Raw genomic sequence first — 19,459 nt, 5'->3', positions numbered from 1 at the left:
TACGCTTAATGTAAATTTCCATGAGTGGTTGTATTTTGAACACTGCCCACGGAACGGATGCACTTTAGCTTCGCGAAACTAGCCAATCCACGAAAGCTGTACACCACTTCTCACCGCAACATGTCCTGCAGTCTTTGCAGCTGATTCAACTCCTGGTTGCGCAATGCATTAGCTCTATCGGCCAGCCGCGACACGTTGGACGTGCTTGGTTGCCCATGGTCCAGTGCTTCCGTCTTTCTGTACCAGTGATAACGTTCCCTGCTCGATGGAGACTCGTCACGATTCCATTCGCGATGGGTCCATTGCGAGTTGGCCATATTTTCCGTACCCTGAGTTTGTTGAATGTGGCGCGTCGAGTTGTCGACTTGATTGGGACGGTTCGTATCAATCGACCGATGGTTTGTGGCTCTTCTTAAGAAATTAGCATATGCTTTTTCTTCGGGTGAGGGCTTCTCCGGCACCTGTTTAGCTGCCTTCTCCTTCACTTTAGCTTTCCGTTTTTCCTTAGCTAGCTGTTTGTGCAGTTCATCTTGCAGTGTTTTCGGTCTCTTTATTATCGTGGGTATTCCTAAATCGTCGAATGTGAGCTTCTTCAGCTTGTTAGCCTGTTTCAGTTCATCGTACTCTTTCACAAACTGACCATAATGCTTATGATCGTATGCGGAGAAGATGTACCGAATGGCATGATCTATAATGGTTCGCCGATGCTGCGATAGTTCACTCTTCCATGGATTCGCTTTCATGCACAGTTCTAGCTGGTTGCGCAGCACGTTCAGATGCTTTCGGCCATCGCGCAATCCATACACACCAAACAGCTGTACGTTTAGCTTGCGACGATGTCTTTCCTTTGCTTCATCGCTTTTTGCATTTCTAAACTTCTTCAACAGCTCTTCCACACTATCTGCCTCACTTGCCAGCCCTTGCAGAAACATTGCAATGTAACGCGTCATTTTGTTCGAGAGCTTGGGTCCACACGCCAGGAAGTATTTCGCGTTCCTAGCGTGGTCCTCCGATTCTGTTAGGTAGCGTACCAACTCTTCGTGAAATTGTTCCTGCGCTTCCGGCGTGCCGGTAATAAGCAGCACATTACCGACCGCTTCGAACGTAATGCTTAGATGTAGGTTGTACTTCTTGCCGGACTCCTGAAGAAATTCAGTACCTTTCGCAGACAACAACATCGTGGCACGTTCCTTGGTGAGCAACACTTTCGCAATGTCACTCAATTGGCCTTCACTTTGGGGTTTCACTACAGAATCAGCAGCGCTACTTATGGCGGGGACCGTCATTGGTGCTTCTGGGGAAGGTGCTACTGGGGCAGATAGTGCCGGTGGTATTTGTGGCTCTGGCAATGGTAGCGTTAGCGGGGTCTTTACCGTATCATTAGTGAAAGGAATAAAATCAGAGAGCGTCACTTGTTCACTATTGTTTTCTGTCGGAACAAAGCTGTCCGATGTTGATGGTGGGTCCATGTTCACCATTACATCGTCCAGCTGCATTTCCTCGGTATGAAATTCGGAAAAACTATAGTTAGAGTTTTCCTCTACCACAGGTACTTCACTTGGTGCATTCATACTTATGGGTACTTCCTTGCACGGTTCGGTGGCACAAATCATTTCTTCCGCTATTTCCGGTTCTGGCTGTATGATTTCTTCTGCTTGCGAAACAGAAGGTGGACGTTCCGAAGGTGTAGATTCTATTGCCGGTGCTTCCGCGACCAACGGTTGCACGAGCACTTCTGGCTGTTCCACTACATTTTCCTCTACATCGTTGCTAGACTGCCGCTCATACTTTTCCCACAAGCCAGATGCTTTGAGAAAATTGAAATAGAACCCATTCTCGTTGCTGGCCAGCTCGTGCAAGTTGAACTCACAATCATTGGCATCGGTGCTGAATAAATTGTACCGCGCCGACGGATCCGTCGCAAGCCGTTTCTCTTGCTCGTCATTACGATGCTTACTGCATCGATTGTATTCCCTCCGATAGGCTGGCATGTACGAGCTCACGCGCATGTTTGGTATTGCGTGGCCAAAGATTCGTCGAGCATCGTTGCACATGTATGCCTGGTGGCCGGGTTTGCTACAGATGGAGCACCACCGGGCGTTTGGATTTATCTCGCATTCCGTCCGCAATGGTACATTATCCTCAATCTGCACATAAAACACACGATTTCGTACCGAATGTTACACATTGTCGTACGAGAACCGAGATGTAGAAAACCGAAAACATTTACATTGATAACACAACCAAAAACAGTTGTACTAAAATCATCCTTTTTTTGTCAATAAAACTAACTAACGAAACACGACATACTTACCGTACTGTGATATCGGCGCCACAGATCTGGACAGCTGCGCTGAGTATGGCCACGTAACCCGCAGGAGAAACATGTGATGTCAGCATCGCGTGCACACGATTTACATCCACGCACAAAACTACGCGTTTTGGCACCACACTTGAAAGCAATAAGAAAAGAAATTAAATACATGCTAAATACTGTCCACGGTTACGATGGAATCAGGATCTTACGTTTAAGCAGATGGTTTTTGGACAGCGTGGTTCCTTGTGTCCCTTTCCACCACACATAAAGCAAACCGGTTCTTTCGGTGTGTTGCGGCACTTGAATTTCATATGACCGCGATCACCGCAGTTGCAACAAATGAGCTCCTTCCTGGGTGGATCAGGAAAACGATCTTTGTGTACGATGGGCCAATGTCTGCTATCGTCTAAAATGGGACAAGAAGAAAGAGAAATTAAAGGGAACATCGTGCCACATTCACATTCTATCTAGGAAAGCTATTCCCACTTACACGGCATTCTTCTCAAAACCAAATCCATATTAAAGTCTTCGTCTGCCCACGAATTGTTGTAGAACTGTTTCATTTCCTCGTTCCACGCACAGTCAGGGCCAATCGGTTGAGTTTTTTGAGCGCTCTCACCGGTTGTACCTGTGACAACATGTAATTGAATGTTTTCAACTATTTCTACGTCCTCGTCGGTAGAATCCGAGATGATTTGCGGAAGTGGCTGTGGTGGTACAGTTGCTTCAGTAGTTGAAATTTCTGCACTCTTTATAACCTGAGTTTGTTCAACGGTATCAATAGGAGAGTGCGCTTTCTCTGACGGATCTGTTAGAATTTCTGGGGTGCTACCACTAGTACCCACAAGTGGCCTTACGCTTGGTTTAGGATCTTTCAATTTTTTCTTCTTCTTCACAACATGTTCGGGTTGTTGTTGTTGCTGCTGCTGCTGCGAGTCTCTGTTGTCGTTGACTGATTGCTGTTCCATTGGATCAACTGTACTGTCAGCAGGCGGAAATGCATCCTTAACTTTTCTTTTTTTCTTCGGATTACGATCCTGCTTAGAGGATGGTGTTGACGGTTCATTGACGCCATTTTCAATGTTCACCGGGTTTGCAGTTGAAGCTGCTCGCGCATTAGATTCCTTATTTACATTATCAGCAAGATCGTCGTCCTCTTCCTCTGTGTCTGATATCGCCCGTATAATATCCGTCAGCAGACAGGCAAAGTCTTCATCGGAGTAGGTTTCCGAATTGTATTGCTTCCGTTTGCGACCGATCCGTTTTTTCCGTTCCTTCTCTACCGTTGGCTTTTCTGTTGTTTTTTTCGGCTGCAAAAAGCTTTCATCGTAATCACTTTCGGACGATACGTCACCTATCTGGTCGAAGAAAGAGGCCGCCGATCGTCTCGATGATTTTTCCAACCCCTGAGGTGAACTGCTGTTGTTGATCGCGGGGAAAATATCGATATCGCTTTCCGAGGATACATTGTCATCGATGACTGGGATCTTCTTTGTCTTGGGTTTTGTTGCAGCAGTGCCATTTTTAATGCGTTCGGTTGATTTATCTGATGTAGTACCAGGGGCAACGGTCGCTTGCGTGATTGATTTCTGTATAGATCTGGTTTCTTTTGAAGAATCTGCATCCTTTTTAGCTTTCGCTTTTTTACCAGAAACCTCACGAGACTGTTGTGTTTCGAACTGCTTGCGAACTATTTCCATCGCTAGGGTTTCAGGAGACTTCGATCTAGCTTTCGATATACCCGGTGTCTTGGATATGTTCGAAGTGTCGTTCGACATCGTTCCCGTACTAGTTTTGTTGCCTGTACTGCGCTTCGAATTGCTTGGAGACATTACTTTGACATTGGGAGAGAATGTAGCCATTTTCGATAGCTTCTGCTTCGAAGGAGTCTTTTTAGTGGCAGCATTCTCCTTTTTACTTTTTGCACCCGGCGTACTACCGGAACTATTCACCTGTAGATGTGATTTGGATTTGTTGATTGCTTTCCCAGTCTTTTCGGATTGTTTTTCCTGATCGGTAGTATCGCCACTGGTACATACCGTATCTTCCGATGAGACAGAGGGAACCCTATCAGTTGCATCCTTCAACGTTTTACCGGACAATCCTTCTATCGCACGTTCCAGCTCATCGTCGCTCGGTATGCTTTCGGTAAAGCTATCATTCAAACGCAACCGATCGTGCTGACCGATAAAATCATCTGACATAATCGAACTGTTCGATGGACTGCCGCCGCGCGAGGAGTTGACGATAGCAAGCCTCCCCTTTGTCTTGCTTTTCGATTTCGATTTCGGTAACGCGAATTGTGTGCTTTGGGTGTCCTCTTCGTCACTGCAGTCAATACAAATTTTTGGCGGCGGTGGCGTTGGTACGATAATTACTTCATCTCCTTCTCCATCTGATAACGAAACGGCGGTGGATTCATATTTTTTTGCCGGCTGTGAATCTTCGTCCGATGAATTGAGGATTATTTCAGCCACTACGACTTGAGACTGTTTGCGTTGCCGCACTTTGCTTGCTTTTGCTTTCTTCGAATCGATCGTTTGCTTGGCATTTTGCTTCCTATCCCTGTGAATTAGCTTCAATAAGCTTTCCAATTTTTTTTCTACATAATGCGCATTCTGTTTGGTTTGCTTCTTCTTTTTCAGCTGCAATGTTGGTACATTCGGAGTGTCCTTTGGCACCGATGCGCGGTCTGGTACAGTGCTTCTTTCGCTGGTCACCTCTAGCATCGACGGTTCGTTTTCACTAACATTTCTGTCCATATTTCCAAGCAATGATTGATACGGTGCCAAAAACATTCTTTTTGGCTCGTTGCTTCCTCCATTTTTACTGCTTTCCGAACTATTAGTCTCGGGTACGGTAAGTTTCGGATCTGTACCGGCTGGTGTAGTTTTAGGGTACGGTGCGCGTTCTCCAGCGCTGGAAAACGAAGAATCAACCCAATACCGTTTCATGTTAGCTGGTAGTGTCCCCTGGCCATTGTTGATAACCGACGTGCGTGAAACAATGCGCAACGCCGGTGAGGGTACTGGTGCTACATCTGGAATCTTTGGCGCATCTTCGTACGAATGATGGATCGAAGAGTATAAGCGTTCCTCTAGCACTGCCAGTTCCCGATCTTCTAAATCCTGAAGTGCAATGCCTGACGTTAAGTATGCTTCAAAAGTAGCGATGTAAATTGATCTACGAACTTACCATGATGAAACACAACAACGAACCTAACACGATTAATGCAAAAATTATAACAAAAGACCGAAATATCAGCTAATAATAACCTAAATTATAATTTTACGTGTTCACCACATTTTATGTTTTTCTACACATGCGGAAAATGAATGGCCAAATAACTGTCACAGTGACATCTTGACAATAACAATCACCAAGGTATCTACAACTAAGCTGGCTGATGTGAAACTTACGCACCATGTACACGTCAATAACTTCAAATGCTCCTCCGTAGCACGGAGTACTATCACCAAAATGGTATGATTTCGATCTTTTGTGCGATTTTGACCTGGAATTTAAGCATCAATTGGATTACAATTGCAACACAACCAATTCCGTTAGATAAGCTTGTTTTTTAAAGAAATGAACGGAAAAGACAACCCTAGCGGTTGTGAACCAGGACCGTAATTTCAGATAAATTGCCATGCCACCGAAAAACAAATAAAGTTGTACCTCATCAAATTTGTAGATTGCATTTAAAATTCTTTATTGAAAGTTTTGGTATGATTTCGACAAATAATGATTTTAAACAATTAGAAATCACTTCAAACAGAAGTTTCCGTGCTCGGGTCCATTAGACGTGGCTTATGTTAGTATCGTATTTATCATGGACAGTGCCTGCTAGTATCTACCCAGAGCGATGCGCTTTATGCTTGTTATGGTGGTTGCACCCGGCCTTATGACTGTGCTGCAACGGTTGTTTCCTGTTGCTCCGTGCATGTCGAGGCGGCCTCTGCGGGCAACGTTTCGGTAATAGCCAACCAAGGCAGACGCTTCTGAAGCTCCATACGGTATCTCGGGTGGCTAATAGCGTACACGTAGGGGTCTAAACAGGCTACAAACTTGCAAGCGCATGCCGGAAACATTGTTACGCCCGGTGTCAGTAGGCTTTTGTCGCCGAACGCGCCAATCAGTGCCAGCACAGCGTACGGTGTCCACGAGGCAACGAACAGGAAGCAAACGGTGATAGCTGCCTTAGCAATCCGGATCTCGACGGATGCATCGTTTTTGTTTTGATTCGATCGCAGCGATTCCACGTTCATCTTCTTGGCCTGTTCGCGGAGCGACTTTTCGTGGTTGACGACATGGCTCACGATCTGGCTGTAGTAGTAAATGATAAGACTCATCGGTAGTACATAACTGAAGGTGAAAATTGTTCCCACAAACAGCCGAGTGTCGAACGAGTTGGACAGATAATCGAAGCTGCAGGACGTGAGGAATCCCTCTGAAATGAAACCGAAAAGAGTGTTCGTAAATGGAGGGAATGTTTTCATCGTAGGTAAAATTGTGAAAATTGCAAGCGTTTTGTGCAACCTGTTTCGCAGCACATGCATGACTGGTGCTATACACCTTGTGCATCGTCGCAAACGTCAAACGAATGGAATCGCTGGGAATAGCAAATGATAATCGATTGACAATTTGTGCACGGATCTTTGTGCTCGGAAGAGTGTTGTTTATAATTACGTGGTACGTAAATAAAAATTTATCCAGATTGCGAAGTGGTTGAACGTGCGTAGGTGTGGCCCAAAGATCGGGGAAGTGTATCCATCAATGTACGCCTGACCAACCAATCCACCAACCAACAAACGTAGCAGAAAATCCGATCCCATCGTTCGACTGTTTGTGAAGGAGTTGGCTTGATTCAGAGGCACCACAGTGAATACTCTGGGCCGCAGTGCATGCTGACGGTGACGACCACTCCAACGCATCCGCCTCACACGGAAAACGCAGACGAAGCACACATCATGTCGAACAAACTGAACAATCCGAAGCGTCGTGAGGTTACGGGTTCGTCATCGTCGAACTCCTCCATATCGTCGGTCGGTGCTGGGGACAATGGCATATCAGCCGACCTGGCCTCACTGTTCGAGTGTCCCGTGTGCTTCGATTATGTGCTGCCCCCGATACTGCAGTGCCAGAGCGGCCATCTCGTATGCACCAGCTGCCGTTCGAAGCTGACGTGCTGTCCCACCTGTCGCGGTTCGCTCGGTAACATTCGCAACCTGGCGATGGAGAAAGTGGCCTCGAATGTGAAATTTCCCTGCAAACACTCCAACCACGGCTGTACCATTTCGCTCGTGTACACCGAGAAGGCGGAACACGAGGAAGCGTGCGAGTTTCGACCGTATCTGTGTCCCTGTCCCGGTGCATCCTGCAAGTGGCAGGGTTCGCTTGACTACGTAATGCCCCACCTGATGATGTCGCACAAGAGCATCACCACACTGCAGGGAGAGGACATCGTGTTTCTGGCCACCGATATCAACCTACCGGGCGCAGTCGATTGGGTGATGATGCAGTCCTGCTTCGGTCACCACTTTATGTTGGTGCTGGAGAAGCAAGAAAAGTACGATGGCCACCAGCAGTTCTACGCCATCGTACAGCTGATCGGTTCGCGGAAAGAGGCTGAGAACTTTGCCTACCGGTTGGAGCTGAACGGCAATCGGCGTCGCCTGACGTGGGAAGCTATGCCACGGTCCATCCACGAAGGAGTTGCCAGCGCGATTCTCAACTCCGACTGTCTAGTGTTCGACACGTCGATCGCTCAGCTGTTTGCCGACAATGGTAATCTGGGTATCAATGTTACTATTTCCGTTGTTTAAACAATATACACCGTAAGCGACTGAGGGAAGGGGACCAGACTACGATAGACAGCCCCGTGTCTAGACAATTCTTACCTAATTTTATGGTAGTGTACGTTTGTAATTTACTTTAATTAGTTTCCTTCTTGTTTTGGGCTTTCTTTTCGTATGCCGTTTCTGGGGGGATCACTGTTCGTCACTAAGGGCGTAACGGCACGGTTTGCTTTTGCTAATGTGATGCGGGGTTTATGTTTAAAAAGACCCCGCGACAGCGAACAAAGTAGATCGTTAAAATATACCTGACGTTTACTGAACTAAAGGGATCGCGTATATAAGCTCGATCGATCGTTGATTATCCAGCGGTGGTAATGATAAGGAAAGTCTCAGCTTTTATTAATGCTTTTAATAATTAATTCATCCACCTAACTTCATATAATTAAAGAAGAAAGGCATGGCTCAAACCGAGATCTACTACGGTATGATAAATTCGAATTGTTTTGTAAGATCAACTCTCGATTAACAAACGATTCGTTGAGCCTAGTGTCGTGGTATGATAATAGCCGATAACAAATGCCTGTGTATGTTTGTATGTTACAAAAAACACCGATTTGTATGTACGACAAAAGGACGAATGAATGGATGAATGTGATATTAATAAATGGTATGAATTATAGCGACTGTGACCGCGTGAATGCTGTGTGTTTGCGTGCGTTTTACGTGTGGGAATTTGCTGTTAAGGGAATTCAGATGAATTACTATCGAACAAACAAAAAAAAAAAAACGATCAGATAGTTTGTAAATTAAACCACAAAACGTAATGTAATATCGAATGGGCAGGCGCACAAAAGGGGGTGTGGTGCGACCTTGCTGCGAGGCGGCATCTTGCCACTCTTTGACACTCACCAATTCACACTCCTTTAAATTTAGCGTATGTTAAACACGTTTCTACATATAATAAAATAATAGCGAAATATGAGGTAGATGAGGCTGTACGTGAGGATCGATCCGGGAGGATCAGACCCAGCAGGCAAACTTTACATGCGGATGAATGAATGAAAGTAGCAGAGTTTTAAAACAGCTAACACTCAAAGAAAGTTTAGGTGCGGATTACGGAGGGCTCGAGTGGATTGGATTGTTTGCAGGATGGCCACAGGAGATAGAATTACGAACCGGTACAGCTACGATGTATCCACACAGTTGCCGCTAAATGCAAGAGCTTTCGTACACCGAAGCGTACACGCGTGTTCATAGTTCGAGAATCGATTTGCTGTTTAGCTTTAAACATCTGCATCATCGAGTACCAGTTTTAAGGCAATTAGGATTGCTCAGGATTCGCGAGCGAAAAGAATGAAACGAAACTACAAACTGCCAGAATAACCAGAAGATGTATGCGGGCGATTCATTTTGCGATGGTAAACCTTTCAATGATCGATAAGTTGTACAGTGGAGCATTAGATCTGATCACCGTTTGTGGGGCACTCAGGTGTTAAGCGAACATGTGGCATGATCAATCTCTCAACGAGGAGGGTTTGTCTTATTTCGGGTGAAATTAATTCGTGTTATAATGCTGTTTGTTTCGTAGTCTTACAATTCCGGCACCAGACGAAAAATTGCGATCACGGAATCAAATTTCCCGTCGAAAAGCAGGATACAGTGAGAGGACAGATAATTAACTATAGACTACATCCAGTTGGACGAACACACGTGTGCTGCAAATAAAGTACTCTGATTTCTATTAATCAAATAACCGATGTTGTACCAGTTGCTTCCCAGGGAAATAGTGCGAACGTGGTGCGAACTGCAAAAAAAAACACTTACCGGGTACGAAACGTCCCCAGATTTCCAACAACGGAAGTACTCCCCACGGAATGGTGTAGGCCCAAATGAGAACGATGAAGATGAGTGCTTTCGTTTGGGTAAGTCTTCCCTCAAAAGGACGGGTAATGGTATTGTAGCTGAAAGAGTTTTCAAAGGAAATTTATTAAAAAAAAACTCCGACCCTTTCGTATTAACATACCGATCGTATGCAATGAGCGCATTAGTAGCACCAGCCCCAATTCCTGCAACAAAACATTGAAAGCTCAACAAACATTCTTCGTACTCACTGATATTCAGTGATCTTACCGGAAAGAGATCCTATGAATGCGAAAATTTGACATCCTAAGTTCCCTAGTGTGAATCCCTTTGTGAAGGAGTTGTAGATGAAGATCGGTGTCTTGGCCATCATGAAGAAATCACAGATGGCAAGATTGATCACGAATACGTTCGAGGGTGTCCGTAAGGATTTAGCGCTACCAAAGGTGACGGAGAAACAATCGATTGGATGCAGTCCGATTTTAGGACTTTCGAGGGCCGTATACTTACGCCATGAAAATCCAAATGACCAACCCATTGCCAATGAGTGCGAAGATAGTGAAAGCGATGTATAGCAGTCCAAGCAGGTAGTGCAGGGATGCTTCCGGTTCGGGATATTGAAACCAGTGCTCGGGAATGTGCACCAGATCCTCCGGTGGTACGTTCCAGCCGAGATACCGTAGGCCCGACTGGTCCGCACCAATCAGTGCTTCCGGTCGGTAGGCGGTCTGATTGTCAAGCTGGACAAGACCCATGACGATGACGGTGGTGGCGCTGCTTTACTGCGTTACGATGGTTTAGAAACGGTTGAATTTAAATTCCACCACTGGTTATTCACCTTTAGGACGTGGAAAAGCAAACAGACACTGATTATTCTGGGGTTCCGATTCCAATATATGGATGGTCACTTTTTGATTTAAACTAAACTGAGCACACTCACAAACACACACGGTACGTGGCTAACGGATAGGTTTACCTTTTGTCTTCAATCGGGAACTGGGTTGACCGATTTTCAGATCCTAAATCTGGCACACCGCCCTAGACACGTTCGCTGTGCCTACTGACGGGGTTCACGACCGTGGGCAAAGATTTTATAGCCCTGTCTGTTGGACTGGAGGCCGGACCAGGACAAGAAAAAATCCGGTGGTATATTTGTGGCCATTACCACCTGCCTGGCAAATTCTTACCAACAGCAGTAGCAAATAATTTAATCAACGATGGATCAAAACCAGCCCCCGAAACCGTCAGCGAGACGACGAGTGACGGGGCGCCTCTGGGCCCTTGGAGGATTACCGGACCGATTATTGACTGCTAGGGACGATTAAGTCGGGAAATAAGTATTTGATTAAGTGGCGTACTGGCCCGGGCCGGAGAAACTTTTGTGTTTGCGTGTCTTTTTAATTTAATTACAAGCCCCCAAAAACATCCCTTGGCTATTATTGGGGGCAGCAATCGCTTTTGATAACACTTTTATACCCATTGGATGTGGTGTGTACGTAGTATGTGAGGTCTTATTTTTAAACAAACTGCAAATAAGTCTGTATCTGAGGGGCTCCAATATTAGCTATTTGCTTGGCGAATAGTTCCGGTAAGACCGTTGCAAGGTGTTGCAGTTAAGCATGTACACGATGGGGGGATTTGTGTTAGTTTTCGCTTAGTTTCGAGCGGAACCGCATCGTGCCGCAGCCATAGAAGTGAAATTCGCGTGATTTTAAATCCGATAGTGTTGCAATTGTAGTCTCAATTAATGGCAAGTATCGGATTTCGGATCGGAACAATAGACGATAACACTATGCAATGAATTGTCTGTGTTTTGGTGTTCTTGATGGTGTTTCCCTTTTCCGTTCGATCATTTAGTTGTAACTACTTGCAGAAAGCACATGTGCTGATTTGTTTAATCGGCCCGAAGGTCGAACATTGTGTCGTAACATCCTTGCTCTGTTAGTGATAGAAGATGAAGGACTTACACAATTCGTTGCGTGTCAAGAACTTGCAGCTAGCCAATCCCAGGGGAAAGCGTAGGGCTACGTTCGTTACCTGATTATCATATCGTTATGGACAGACGTGGACTACCGCCATTTCGGAATTGTCCTTTTAAATTTCTACTGTTAAACGCTAAACGTATGCATTGTAAAAGCACACGATAATGCTTTGTTTATTTTACAATCCTGTTGTTATATATTAACGCCCTTTCTTCTCCTTCGGTTCTGCCACGCGTGATTTAAAGCAGCTCAAAGATTCAACCTTTATCACCATCCTCAACAGCCATGTTTGTTGCGCGAACTGTACCAGAAGGTTATTTACTAAGTAGCCTGTTTTAACGCTTCTGATCGCCGAGATCGTCGATGAAATCCTCATCGATTTCGGGCCACTTTTCCGGGATGATATCAAACAGTTCATCCTTAACGTCACCCTGAATCACAATCTCGTCATCGCCGGTGACGGATGAACCGCACGCAAACTTCGTACCGAAGAACTTGGCCGCGAGCTTTAGATCGATATCGAACGTCGCCAAACCGGTGACCACGGTGACGGACTTTCGTTTACCTCTCGCCGATCGCGATAGGCACACCTTCTTCGGTACGTCATCCTTTGCCTTTTTGGTCTTCATAATACCTTTACCGCCCCGTTTCTGTGGTTTCTTCCCTTCATCAGCATCTGCCGATTCGCTTGCGGGTTTGGAAGCGGATCCACTTCCGGCGCTGCCTCCATCTCCGCTACCAGCCATACCCATCTTCATGCGTTCGAACTCGTCCGGCAGATTCTTTTCGAGCCACTGTTTGCATTTTTCATAGTCCGGATAGTATTCGCAATACTCGAGTGGCATGGAGCAGTTGCCGCAGTAAGCCACCGTTAGCGGATAGGTTACACCTTCCTTCGGGCCAATAATTAGCCGCTCTGGAACTTCCGTTGTCATGACTGTTGGTGTTCGGCTTAGGATAAAGGAACCTAAAATCGTCATTTTCAAGAATACTCATTAATTCCACATTTCTTTGTTAAAATAAAGGAAAAGAAGAACTATTCACACTACCTTCTGCTTGTTTAAACCACGAATACGCGAAACGAGGAGCAATACGTATTGTTTACTGTGAACTGTCACAGCTGTCACGCAATCGTGCAAATTACAGTAGAGTACAGTAGACAGCTTTGGAAATCGACCAAAAAAATTTGAACAAAACGTTATATCAAAAAGTAAATTAAAAATTTATCAAAATTACCTTTTTTCTCCATAAAAATAACAAAAATATTCTCCAGTGTTCGGTTAGTTGATCTTTTAGTAACCTACAATTTGTCGTTTGGTTTGGGAAATCAAGAGTCTGGAAACTGTTGTAAATTCACCCGGTTCTTACATTTATTATTTGGGGTTTATACGCTACAGCTGGTGTATTTTTACATCTGCATTTCGTTAAGATCTACTTCAATCTTTTTTGTGTCTGCTTTGCCTTTATTCTTCGCCGGTAGTGGCTTAGGAGCTGGTTTGGGAGCCTTCTTTGCAACTATTTGTGCGTGCAGGTCTTGAAATTTCTGGTCCACCTTTTCGCGTTTGTCCTGTACCTTGATCTAAAACATAAGCACAAAAACAGTACAGTTCGACAATATGTTAATCATTCATCCCACTTCCAATTCCTACATTTTTCAGGCTGCTTGAAACTTCCTTCGTTTTTTTCATGTTTTTCTTTTTGCCTTGCGATACTGTGAATACAGTTTTTGCCTTCTTCGCCAACTGCTTTCGCTGATCTTTCATCTTGTTTGCTTTCTTGGCCATAGGGAAGCTTGTTCGATAGATTGTTTGCCTTCGGATGTGATCGATATGAAACGAAAAGAGAAAATATAAATTCATGAAATTAGAGATTTCGCAAAGCGATATTCAGCTGCTCGTTTTATTGTTGTCATTTAAATTACAGGGTCGTTTGGATTCATCCGATAGCGTTTGGTCTTCGTCTAGCTGGCGCTTTTTATTAATGGTACGACCAAGCAGTACATCTTCCGTTAGATAGAAACTAACACGCATCATATCCTTGTTAGGTGCCACGTTGCGTACGAAAGCTATTTCTTTTAGCATGCCCCGTACATCCATACCAAGCCATTGTTCGACCAAATCTCGAGCAATCTGCTTCTTATCATCAACGCCTTTCGCAAAACAGTATACGTGCACCAACGGCTTTTTGTGCAAGACAAAATCCGCACCTTTCAATAAACCGGGAAAATGTACCAAATGTTCCACTGCCATCGCTGGTAAGTTCATGGTGATGTGAATTTCGCCATCAAAGCTCTTGTCGGCACATTTTTCAAGTAAAGCTTGCTTCAATTCTTCCCTAATAAAATCCACCGCATCCTTGTTGTGGCATGTTACGTTTTTCGACACCTTGTTCAATGTACAATTGGCCACCAATGCTTGGTACGAGTCGGGGTTGAGATCGTTCGCCTGAACCGCACAACCTTTGCGTGCTGCCGGTACAGTGAATGGTCCGACACCGGCGTACAAATCGTACAGCACATCATGCTTCTTGAGCATTTTCACTATTTTCTCATGCTCGGTAGACAGCCGCGGATTCCAGTATACCTTGGAAAAGTCAAACTGAAACAGACATCCATTCTCCTTCACCGATACTTGGTAGTGGGGATCGCCGCAGAGCAACTCCATCTGAAAGTTCCGGTAGGTGTTATCGATTGAAATCGACTTGTTCACCACTGTCCGGCAATCCGCTATTTTGTCGCATATTACTTCTCCAATCAGCTGTTTATATGGCAGCAAGTGGTCTTTCAGATTGAGATGTACTATATGGCCAATTTTACTAAATGATGACAGGGTTTCCTTATCTGCCGGTAGGACGGCCTTGAAAATTTCATCATACTTCCAGTTTTCGTAGTTTAGCTGAATTTCCTGCCAAACTAACGCTTCGCTACCGATGTCTAACTGTTCCAGATTAACCTCTGCTAAATCTTCCCACTTCTGTACGGCCATCGGATGAAGGGTGATTTTGTACTCTTCCGTTATCACCGGTTTGTAACGTTCCATCTTAAGCAGATATTTCTTTATCGATCGACAAACTTCGTTTAAGTTTTTGTCCTTCGGTACAAGAAGATGAGGCACTTTGATCGTTTTGGAGAAAGCGGCACGGTCGAGCTGCTTCATGCCCCGAACCGTCGCCGGTGGGTGTAAATCCGCACAGAGCATATTCTTGAAGTAATGTCTGAGGCGCACAACAAACCGATACGTTCGTGTCAAGTGTGGCAAGTGCGTTAAAGCCTCCGTTGAACAAATCATCCGCACTCGTCAATCAGTGTGTTGTTCACTTATTCCGTATGCTTATAAATCAACTCGTTTTGAACTTTTAATCACGAAAGGTTGAAATAATTACCTTTTGATTTACTTTCGCTCAGCGAGCAGAACACAACCACGCTGCTTTTGTTTACGTTTTTATGCTTTGACGTTTCTGTGACGTTCAAGGCAACATTATTGTGCTTGTTTTACCGAACACTAGGTGGCGGTAATGTGCACAGATATTTGAAAACAGTGATCACGTTTTTTCTAACTTCAGTTGGTAAATGGAAATAAATGTGGCTTTTCTCATACATATAATTTTATCGAACTAATAAATATAAACTTCGGTATGCATTTTACGATAATGATGTTATATTCAAATCAACAATAATATCTAAATTACAGATTACGAATCATCGATCATCGAACACTTCAATTCGCTCAACATTTTCATTAAACTTTATGCTCTTTTTACGTTCCTGTTGGATCGGTGGCGTCGGCTCTGTCTTGTCATCTTCATTTTCCGTATCTTCAGAGATCGCCAATAAATCACTAAGTGAACGCGGATTATCAACAGATTCTGTAAATGGAAAATGTAAATTAAAGTTTAGTTAGGTCTAGCGAAAATGTTGCTCTATGCTGACCTGTTAAGATGACTCCGGATATTTTATGATCTTCCATTGGAGGTGTACTCGATGAAACATTATGATCATTTTCCACGATAATTGCATCAGAAACGTCTGAGGATCGTGATGGGAAAGTTGACGAATCGTCTGATACAATTGAGTGACGGGTTTTGGCTCGATAGTAAAATGCTGCCGCTGCCATGGCGACAGCAAGTGTACCGAAAAATGCAGTTATTATGATATAAGGATAGATCTCGGTTTTATCGGAAATGATAATCGTCAGTGATCCATCGTAGAGCTCGTTCATTTTTGATACCTTAACCGTGTGGTTTGTTTCCAGGAGTTCCAAAACTCTACAATGTAAAAAAGGGTAAATTAGAGCTTTTATGAAATTAAACTCTACTGCTTTTCTTACCCTTTCAATTCATCGTGGGAAAGAAGTCGATCCTCCTTAAAAGCATATGCTACAGCTGTGGTTGTGTATCGCGTTGCTGTTGCTGAACGACTGTAAAGAGTGGATGATTCTCCATCAACAGAAAACACGCTTCTAACAGTTTCCATTTGAATGCCTTCCTTGACGCTAATCTCCTGAAGTGTTCTTCCCAATGTGTCCGGATCCATATCGCTTACAGTCAACGCCACCAGTTGCTCATCTGTTACTTTATGAACGTGAAGCTTCATTGTTGATGTATTTCCATCCTCAGCGCCATCGCGATCGGTAGCAAATATCTCGAGCGTAACACTTTCTTCGTGCACAAACGCCGACTTTAGTGGAATAATAACTCCCGTGTGAGGATCGATATCGAAATGATCATTCATTGCTAACGAATACCGAATTACGGCATTGATTCCCTCGTCAAGATCACTCGCTTCAACTGTGAGCAATCGCTCTGGAAGAAGCTTTCGTGCAAGTTGAGGCGAGGGAAACGCAAACGATGCATTATTTGTTGGGAACGTGAATACCGGACTGTTATCATTTACATCATCGACGATTATGTTGAGATGAGTAAGATCGGTTGAAAATTCGATGTCCTTAATGGGACCTAACCGGTTAGAAACGTTGTACGATTCCGCTACTATCGTTGATCGAATTGGACAAGCTAGCTTAAGAACAATCCAAAATTGAGGAAAATCTAGACCAGAAAACAAATCTGCATCTTCACGATCAAATGCTTTCGCGGATAGGGACGTGTCTTCTATGAAGAAATATTCACCAGGTGTTTGAGATTGTATGCTATACGTGCAGCTGTCTAACACAAGAGGAAAGATGTCGCGATGTGTGGACATTTCCTTCAAATGTAGCACGCTCAAAACTTTCTCCACAGTAGTACTGGGAGGTTCTGGAAGGCTGTCCGGCGGGATATTAAGCAATATTACGCAGGATGTCTTTTGTAGTTGACTGCGTCTTGCCACCACAACTACATTGAGAAAGGTTTTCGCCTCAGGAAGAGTGTGCAGGTTGGTTAGTCTTAAATCAATTCCAGTGTTGTTAGTCCAAACCGTTTGTGTGAAGAATTTGGCATCCATTCCTTCAACACTGTACTCCACATCGTTCGTTTCAGTACCGGGAATCAGTTCCAGCTGTACGAGAAGATCTTCTTCAATAGTTCTGTTTATGAAAGTTTCTTTAAACTCCGGTGGATCGTCATACACGATGGACAGATCAGGTTCGATGATAACACTAGCTTTACTCGACTTGGGAGGTACACCTGCATCGACAGCCGTAACTGTGAGTTCCAGCTTATTCGGCATTTTCAGTACTTGCTCCTTGAGACGAAGAATAGCCTTAAACTGCTTAACATCGTCCTTCACAGCATGACTTTCAATGAGCATGTAATCGTTCGTGGATACGCTGAACGTAACCGTATTGTTTATCAAATCAATATCCCGCGCCATTATTCCATCGCCATTTGCAAGGAACGGTGAAAGATCAAAGTGTTTGGGCAGTGGTAAGGGTACTAGCGCTTCATATGAGTCCTGCAGAAAGCGTGGCGCATGGTTGTTAGCCAACTTCAAAAACTGTCGATAGAGACCTTCCTTCGAGCCTGAGGTACACTGATAGAACACTTCAATGATAATGATTTGTTGTATTTCGCGTTCTTCATACTGCGTGAATGCTTCCGTTGTGAAAAACTGCAGTTCCGTCCCGTTGATCCTGGACCCGATGTAGTTGGGTTGCGATTGAACCGTAGCCGATTGTACGTATTCTACCGAGAAGCTAGCAATCACGGTGTTGGGCAGTGTTGTAAGATCCAACAATTCTGGATTCAAATATGACTTAAAGTCGAACGTTGGTGAGGAACATTCTGTAGTAATAAAGCCATTCTGCGTTAGGTTGCAATCTATGTGTCACTTTTTACCAACAACCAGAACTTACCTTGCGATGCGTATAAACGAAAGCAAATGGCTACCACTGATAGTAACAGTAACATCTTCGTTCAAGTGCTCCGTCCAGAGCCGGAAGGCGAGAATAGTGTGTCAAACCTACATCGGTATTAAACTGACACAGGTGTTGCACCGTACCGTCTCTGAATGCTGTGATCGAAGAACAAAAGCATCCATTCCTTCGCTGTTCGAGTGGCACTATCTTATCGTGAATTATCAAGTGGTTGTTGGTGATTTTTTTAATAAGGTGAAAGCATCATTCGTAGTGGAAGATGACACATTCTGATTTGCTTAACTGGGAAGTAACAGGCAGCAGGTCCTGTTGTTCTTTGATAATTGAATTACCTTGTTAAGTGGGCAAGTTGATTAAAACGATGAGTTAATACTTTCATTCTTCTAGAACTATAGAGTGACTAAATATATAGGTCTTACAAATACTTAAAAATATTCCTACAACATAGACATATACGTTTGTCGTAGAGTTGTAAATTCTTAGACATTTAATTGTTATCTTGGAACTTCTAATCATTCTATTATTATTATTCTTAGCTTAGTGATTTGATCACACGCAACCGTGAGAAGGCACAACAGCTGACTTTATTAGCCATTTATTTCTGACTGGTATGTTATTTTCTTTCCATCTCCTGCTGACCCTTAACTTGCTCGATGCTTGACGTAAGTTTATAAAATTATTGTTGAATTTAAGTAAAACAATAAATGTTTAAAACACCAATAACAAGATCATATTTAAGCTTTGTTTATTCAAATATCTTGCGAAAGAGTAACAAGAAATGAGATAAAACAGAATCAACAAAACACAAGAGAAGCTTTGTTATTCGTGTTTCACGAGGCGTGTAAAAAAATTGGGTAAATTGTAAAAACTTATTTAAAAAAAAACCAACTGTTGAATTGCCATATTCTATACACACACACACACACACACACACACGTATGGTAATTTGGTACGACAGGGTTGTTGGCTAAATATATATCTTTTTCAACCATTTATGTAAAGATTTATTTTTGTTTATGATATATTGTTGAAGAACAAACTGAAGCTTTATTTTCAAGAATATGTTAGTACAACACATTTCGAAATTATTCCACCAATTAAGGTTGAACAGATAAGACAAACACACCAACAGTACCTCTGCACAAATCATACGCCGCCAAACATATCATGCGAACGAAATGGTATGCCTGAGTG

The 19,459-nt window shown here is 43.8% G+C and overlaps 6 protein-coding genes across 6 annotated transcripts; 1 reads left to right on the top strand and 5 right to left on the bottom strand.

Annotated features, from left to right (window-relative positions):
- LOC125770625 (uncharacterized) lies at window positions 1–5,700 on the bottom strand. Its single transcript, XM_049440476.1, has 5 exons — window positions 5,513–5,700; window positions 2,808–5,445; window positions 2,527–2,723; window positions 2,315–2,452; window positions 1–2,147 (listed from the first exon to the last, which is right to left on the bottom strand). The coding sequence occupies exons 1-5, from the start codon at window positions 5,513–5,515 to the stop codon at window positions 111–113; spliced, it is 5,013 nt and encodes a 1,670-aa protein (XP_049296433.1). The 5' UTR covers window positions 5,516–5,700; the 3' UTR covers window positions 1–110.
- A 304-nt stretch (window positions 5,701–6,004) lies between these two features.
- On the bottom strand, window positions 6,005–11,079 carry LOC125770688 (opsin, ultraviolet-sensitive). Its single transcript, XM_049440609.1, has 6 exons — window positions 10,952–11,079; window positions 10,486–10,813; window positions 10,246–10,412; window positions 10,139–10,181; window positions 9,940–10,076; window positions 6,005–6,767 (listed from the first exon to the last, which is right to left on the bottom strand). The coding sequence occupies exons 2-6, from the start codon at window positions 10,728–10,730 to the stop codon at window positions 6,220–6,222; spliced, it is 1,140 nt and encodes a 379-aa protein (XP_049296566.1). The 5' UTR covers window positions 10,731–10,813; window positions 10,952–11,079; the 3' UTR covers window positions 6,005–6,219.
- Window positions 6,922–9,868, top strand: LOC125770700 (E3 ubiquitin-protein ligase sina). The gene has a single exon (XM_049440632.1). The coding sequence runs from the start codon at window positions 7,222–7,224 to the stop codon at window positions 8,140–8,142; it is 921 nt and encodes a 306-aa protein (XP_049296589.1). The 5' UTR covers window positions 6,922–7,221; the 3' UTR covers window positions 8,143–9,868.
- Window positions 11,080–12,097: 1,018 nt separating the features above from the next.
- LOC125770722 (density-regulated protein homolog) lies at window positions 12,098–13,137 on the bottom strand. The gene is made up of 2 exons (XM_049440673.1): window positions 13,007–13,137; window positions 12,098–12,924 (listed from the first exon to the last, which is right to left on the bottom strand). The coding sequence occupies exon 2, from the start codon at window positions 12,890–12,892 to the stop codon at window positions 12,293–12,295; it is 600 nt and encodes a 199-aa protein (XP_049296630.1). The 5' UTR covers window positions 12,893–12,924; window positions 13,007–13,137; the 3' UTR covers window positions 12,098–12,292.
- Window positions 13,138–13,302: 165 nt separating this feature from the next.
- LOC125770750 (tRNA (guanine(37)-N1)-methyltransferase) lies at window positions 13,303–15,332 on the bottom strand. Its single transcript, XM_049440707.1, has 3 exons — window positions 13,879–15,332; window positions 13,607–13,728; window positions 13,303–13,536 (listed from the first exon to the last, which is right to left on the bottom strand). Exons 1-3 carry the CDS (start codon window positions 15,242–15,244, stop codon window positions 13,366–13,368), a joined length of 1,659 nt encoding a protein of 552 aa, XP_049296664.1. The 5' UTR covers window positions 15,245–15,332; the 3' UTR covers window positions 13,303–13,365.
- Window positions 15,333–15,591: 259 nt separating this feature from the next.
- LOC125770643 (protocadherin gamma-A4-like) lies at window positions 15,592–18,803 on the bottom strand. Its single transcript, XM_049440541.1, has 4 exons — window positions 18,245–18,803; window positions 16,283–18,173; window positions 15,886–16,220; window positions 15,592–15,821 (listed from the first exon to the last, which is right to left on the bottom strand). The coding sequence occupies exons 1-4, from the start codon at window positions 18,297–18,299 to the stop codon at window positions 15,655–15,657; spliced, it is 2,448 nt and encodes an 815-aa protein (XP_049296498.1). The 5' UTR covers window positions 18,300–18,803; the 3' UTR covers window positions 15,592–15,654.
- Between the last annotated feature and the right edge of the window lie 656 nt (window positions 18,804–19,459).

The sequence above is a fragment of the Anopheles funestus genome, chromosome 3RL, assembly GCF_943734845.2.
Source record: "Anopheles funestus chromosome 3RL, idAnoFuneDA-416_04, whole genome shotgun sequence".
Lineage (NCBI taxonomy): Eukaryota > Metazoa > Arthropoda > Insecta > Diptera > Culicidae > Anopheles > Anopheles funestus.
The sequence above is the reverse complement of the archived record's forward strand: the minus strand, read 5'-3'. Positions and strand labels throughout refer to the sequence as shown.

What these genes read in the sequence shown, in the direction of transcription:
- LOC125770688 (XM_049440609.1), bottom strand. Translation starts at nt 10,730, where the DNA reads ATGGGTCTTGTCCAGCTTGACAATCAGACCGCCTACCGACCGGAAGCA. An exon ending in GTCATTTGGATTTTCATGGC is followed by an intron (nt 10,413 to 10,485) that starts GTAAGTATACGG and finishes CACCTTTGGTAG; the next exon opens with CGCTAAATCCTTACGGACAC. An exon ending in CTGGGGACGTTTCGTACCCG is followed by an intron (nt 6,768 to 9,939) that starts GTAAGTGTTTTT and finishes GTTTCATTTCAG; the next exon opens with AGGGATTCCTCACGTCCTGC.
- LOC125770750 (XM_049440707.1), bottom strand. Translation starts at nt 15,244, where the DNA reads ATGATTTGTTCAACGGAGGCTTTAACGCACTTGCCACACTTGACACGA. An exon ending in GGATGAATCCAAACGACCCT is followed by an intron (nt 13,729 to 13,878) that starts GTAATTTAAATG and finishes TGGCCAAGAAAG; the next exon opens with CAAACAAGATGAAAGATCAG. An exon ending in TTTCAAGCAGCCTGAAAAAT is followed by an intron (nt 13,537 to 13,606) that starts GTAGGAATTGGA and finishes CTTATGTTTTAG; the next exon opens with ATCAAGGTACAGGACAAACG.
- LOC125770722 (XM_049440673.1), bottom strand. Translation starts at nt 12,892, where the DNA reads ATGACAACGGAAGTTCCAGAGCGGCTAATTATTGGCCCGAAGGAAGGT.
- LOC125770700 (XM_049440632.1), top strand. Translation starts at nt 7,222, where the DNA reads ATGCTGACGGTGACGACCACTCCAACGCATCCGCCTCACACGGAAAAC.
- LOC125770625 (XM_049440476.1), bottom strand. An exon ending in GGTTTTGAGAAGAATGCCGT is followed by an intron (nt 2,724 to 2,807) that starts GTAAGTGGGAAT and finishes GTCCCATTTTAG; the next exon opens with ACGATAGCAGACATTGGCCC. An exon ending in CAAAAACCATCTGCTTAAAC is followed by an intron (nt 2,453 to 2,526) that starts GTAAGATCCTGA and finishes ATTGCTTTCAAG; the next exon opens with TGTGGTGCCAAAACGCGTAG.
- LOC125770643 (XM_049440541.1), bottom strand. Translation starts at nt 18,299, where the DNA reads ATGTTACTGTTACTATCAGTGGTAGCCATTTGCTTTCGTTTATACGCA. An exon ending in TCCCACGATGAATTGAAAGG is followed by an intron (nt 16,221 to 16,282) that starts GTAAGAAAAGCA and finishes TTTACATTGTAG; the next exon opens with AGTTTTGGAACTCCTGGAAA. An exon ending in ATCCGGAGTCATCTTAACAG is followed by an intron (nt 15,822 to 15,885) that starts GTCAGCATAGAG and finishes TTCCATTTACAG; the next exon opens with AATCTGTTGATAATCCGCGT.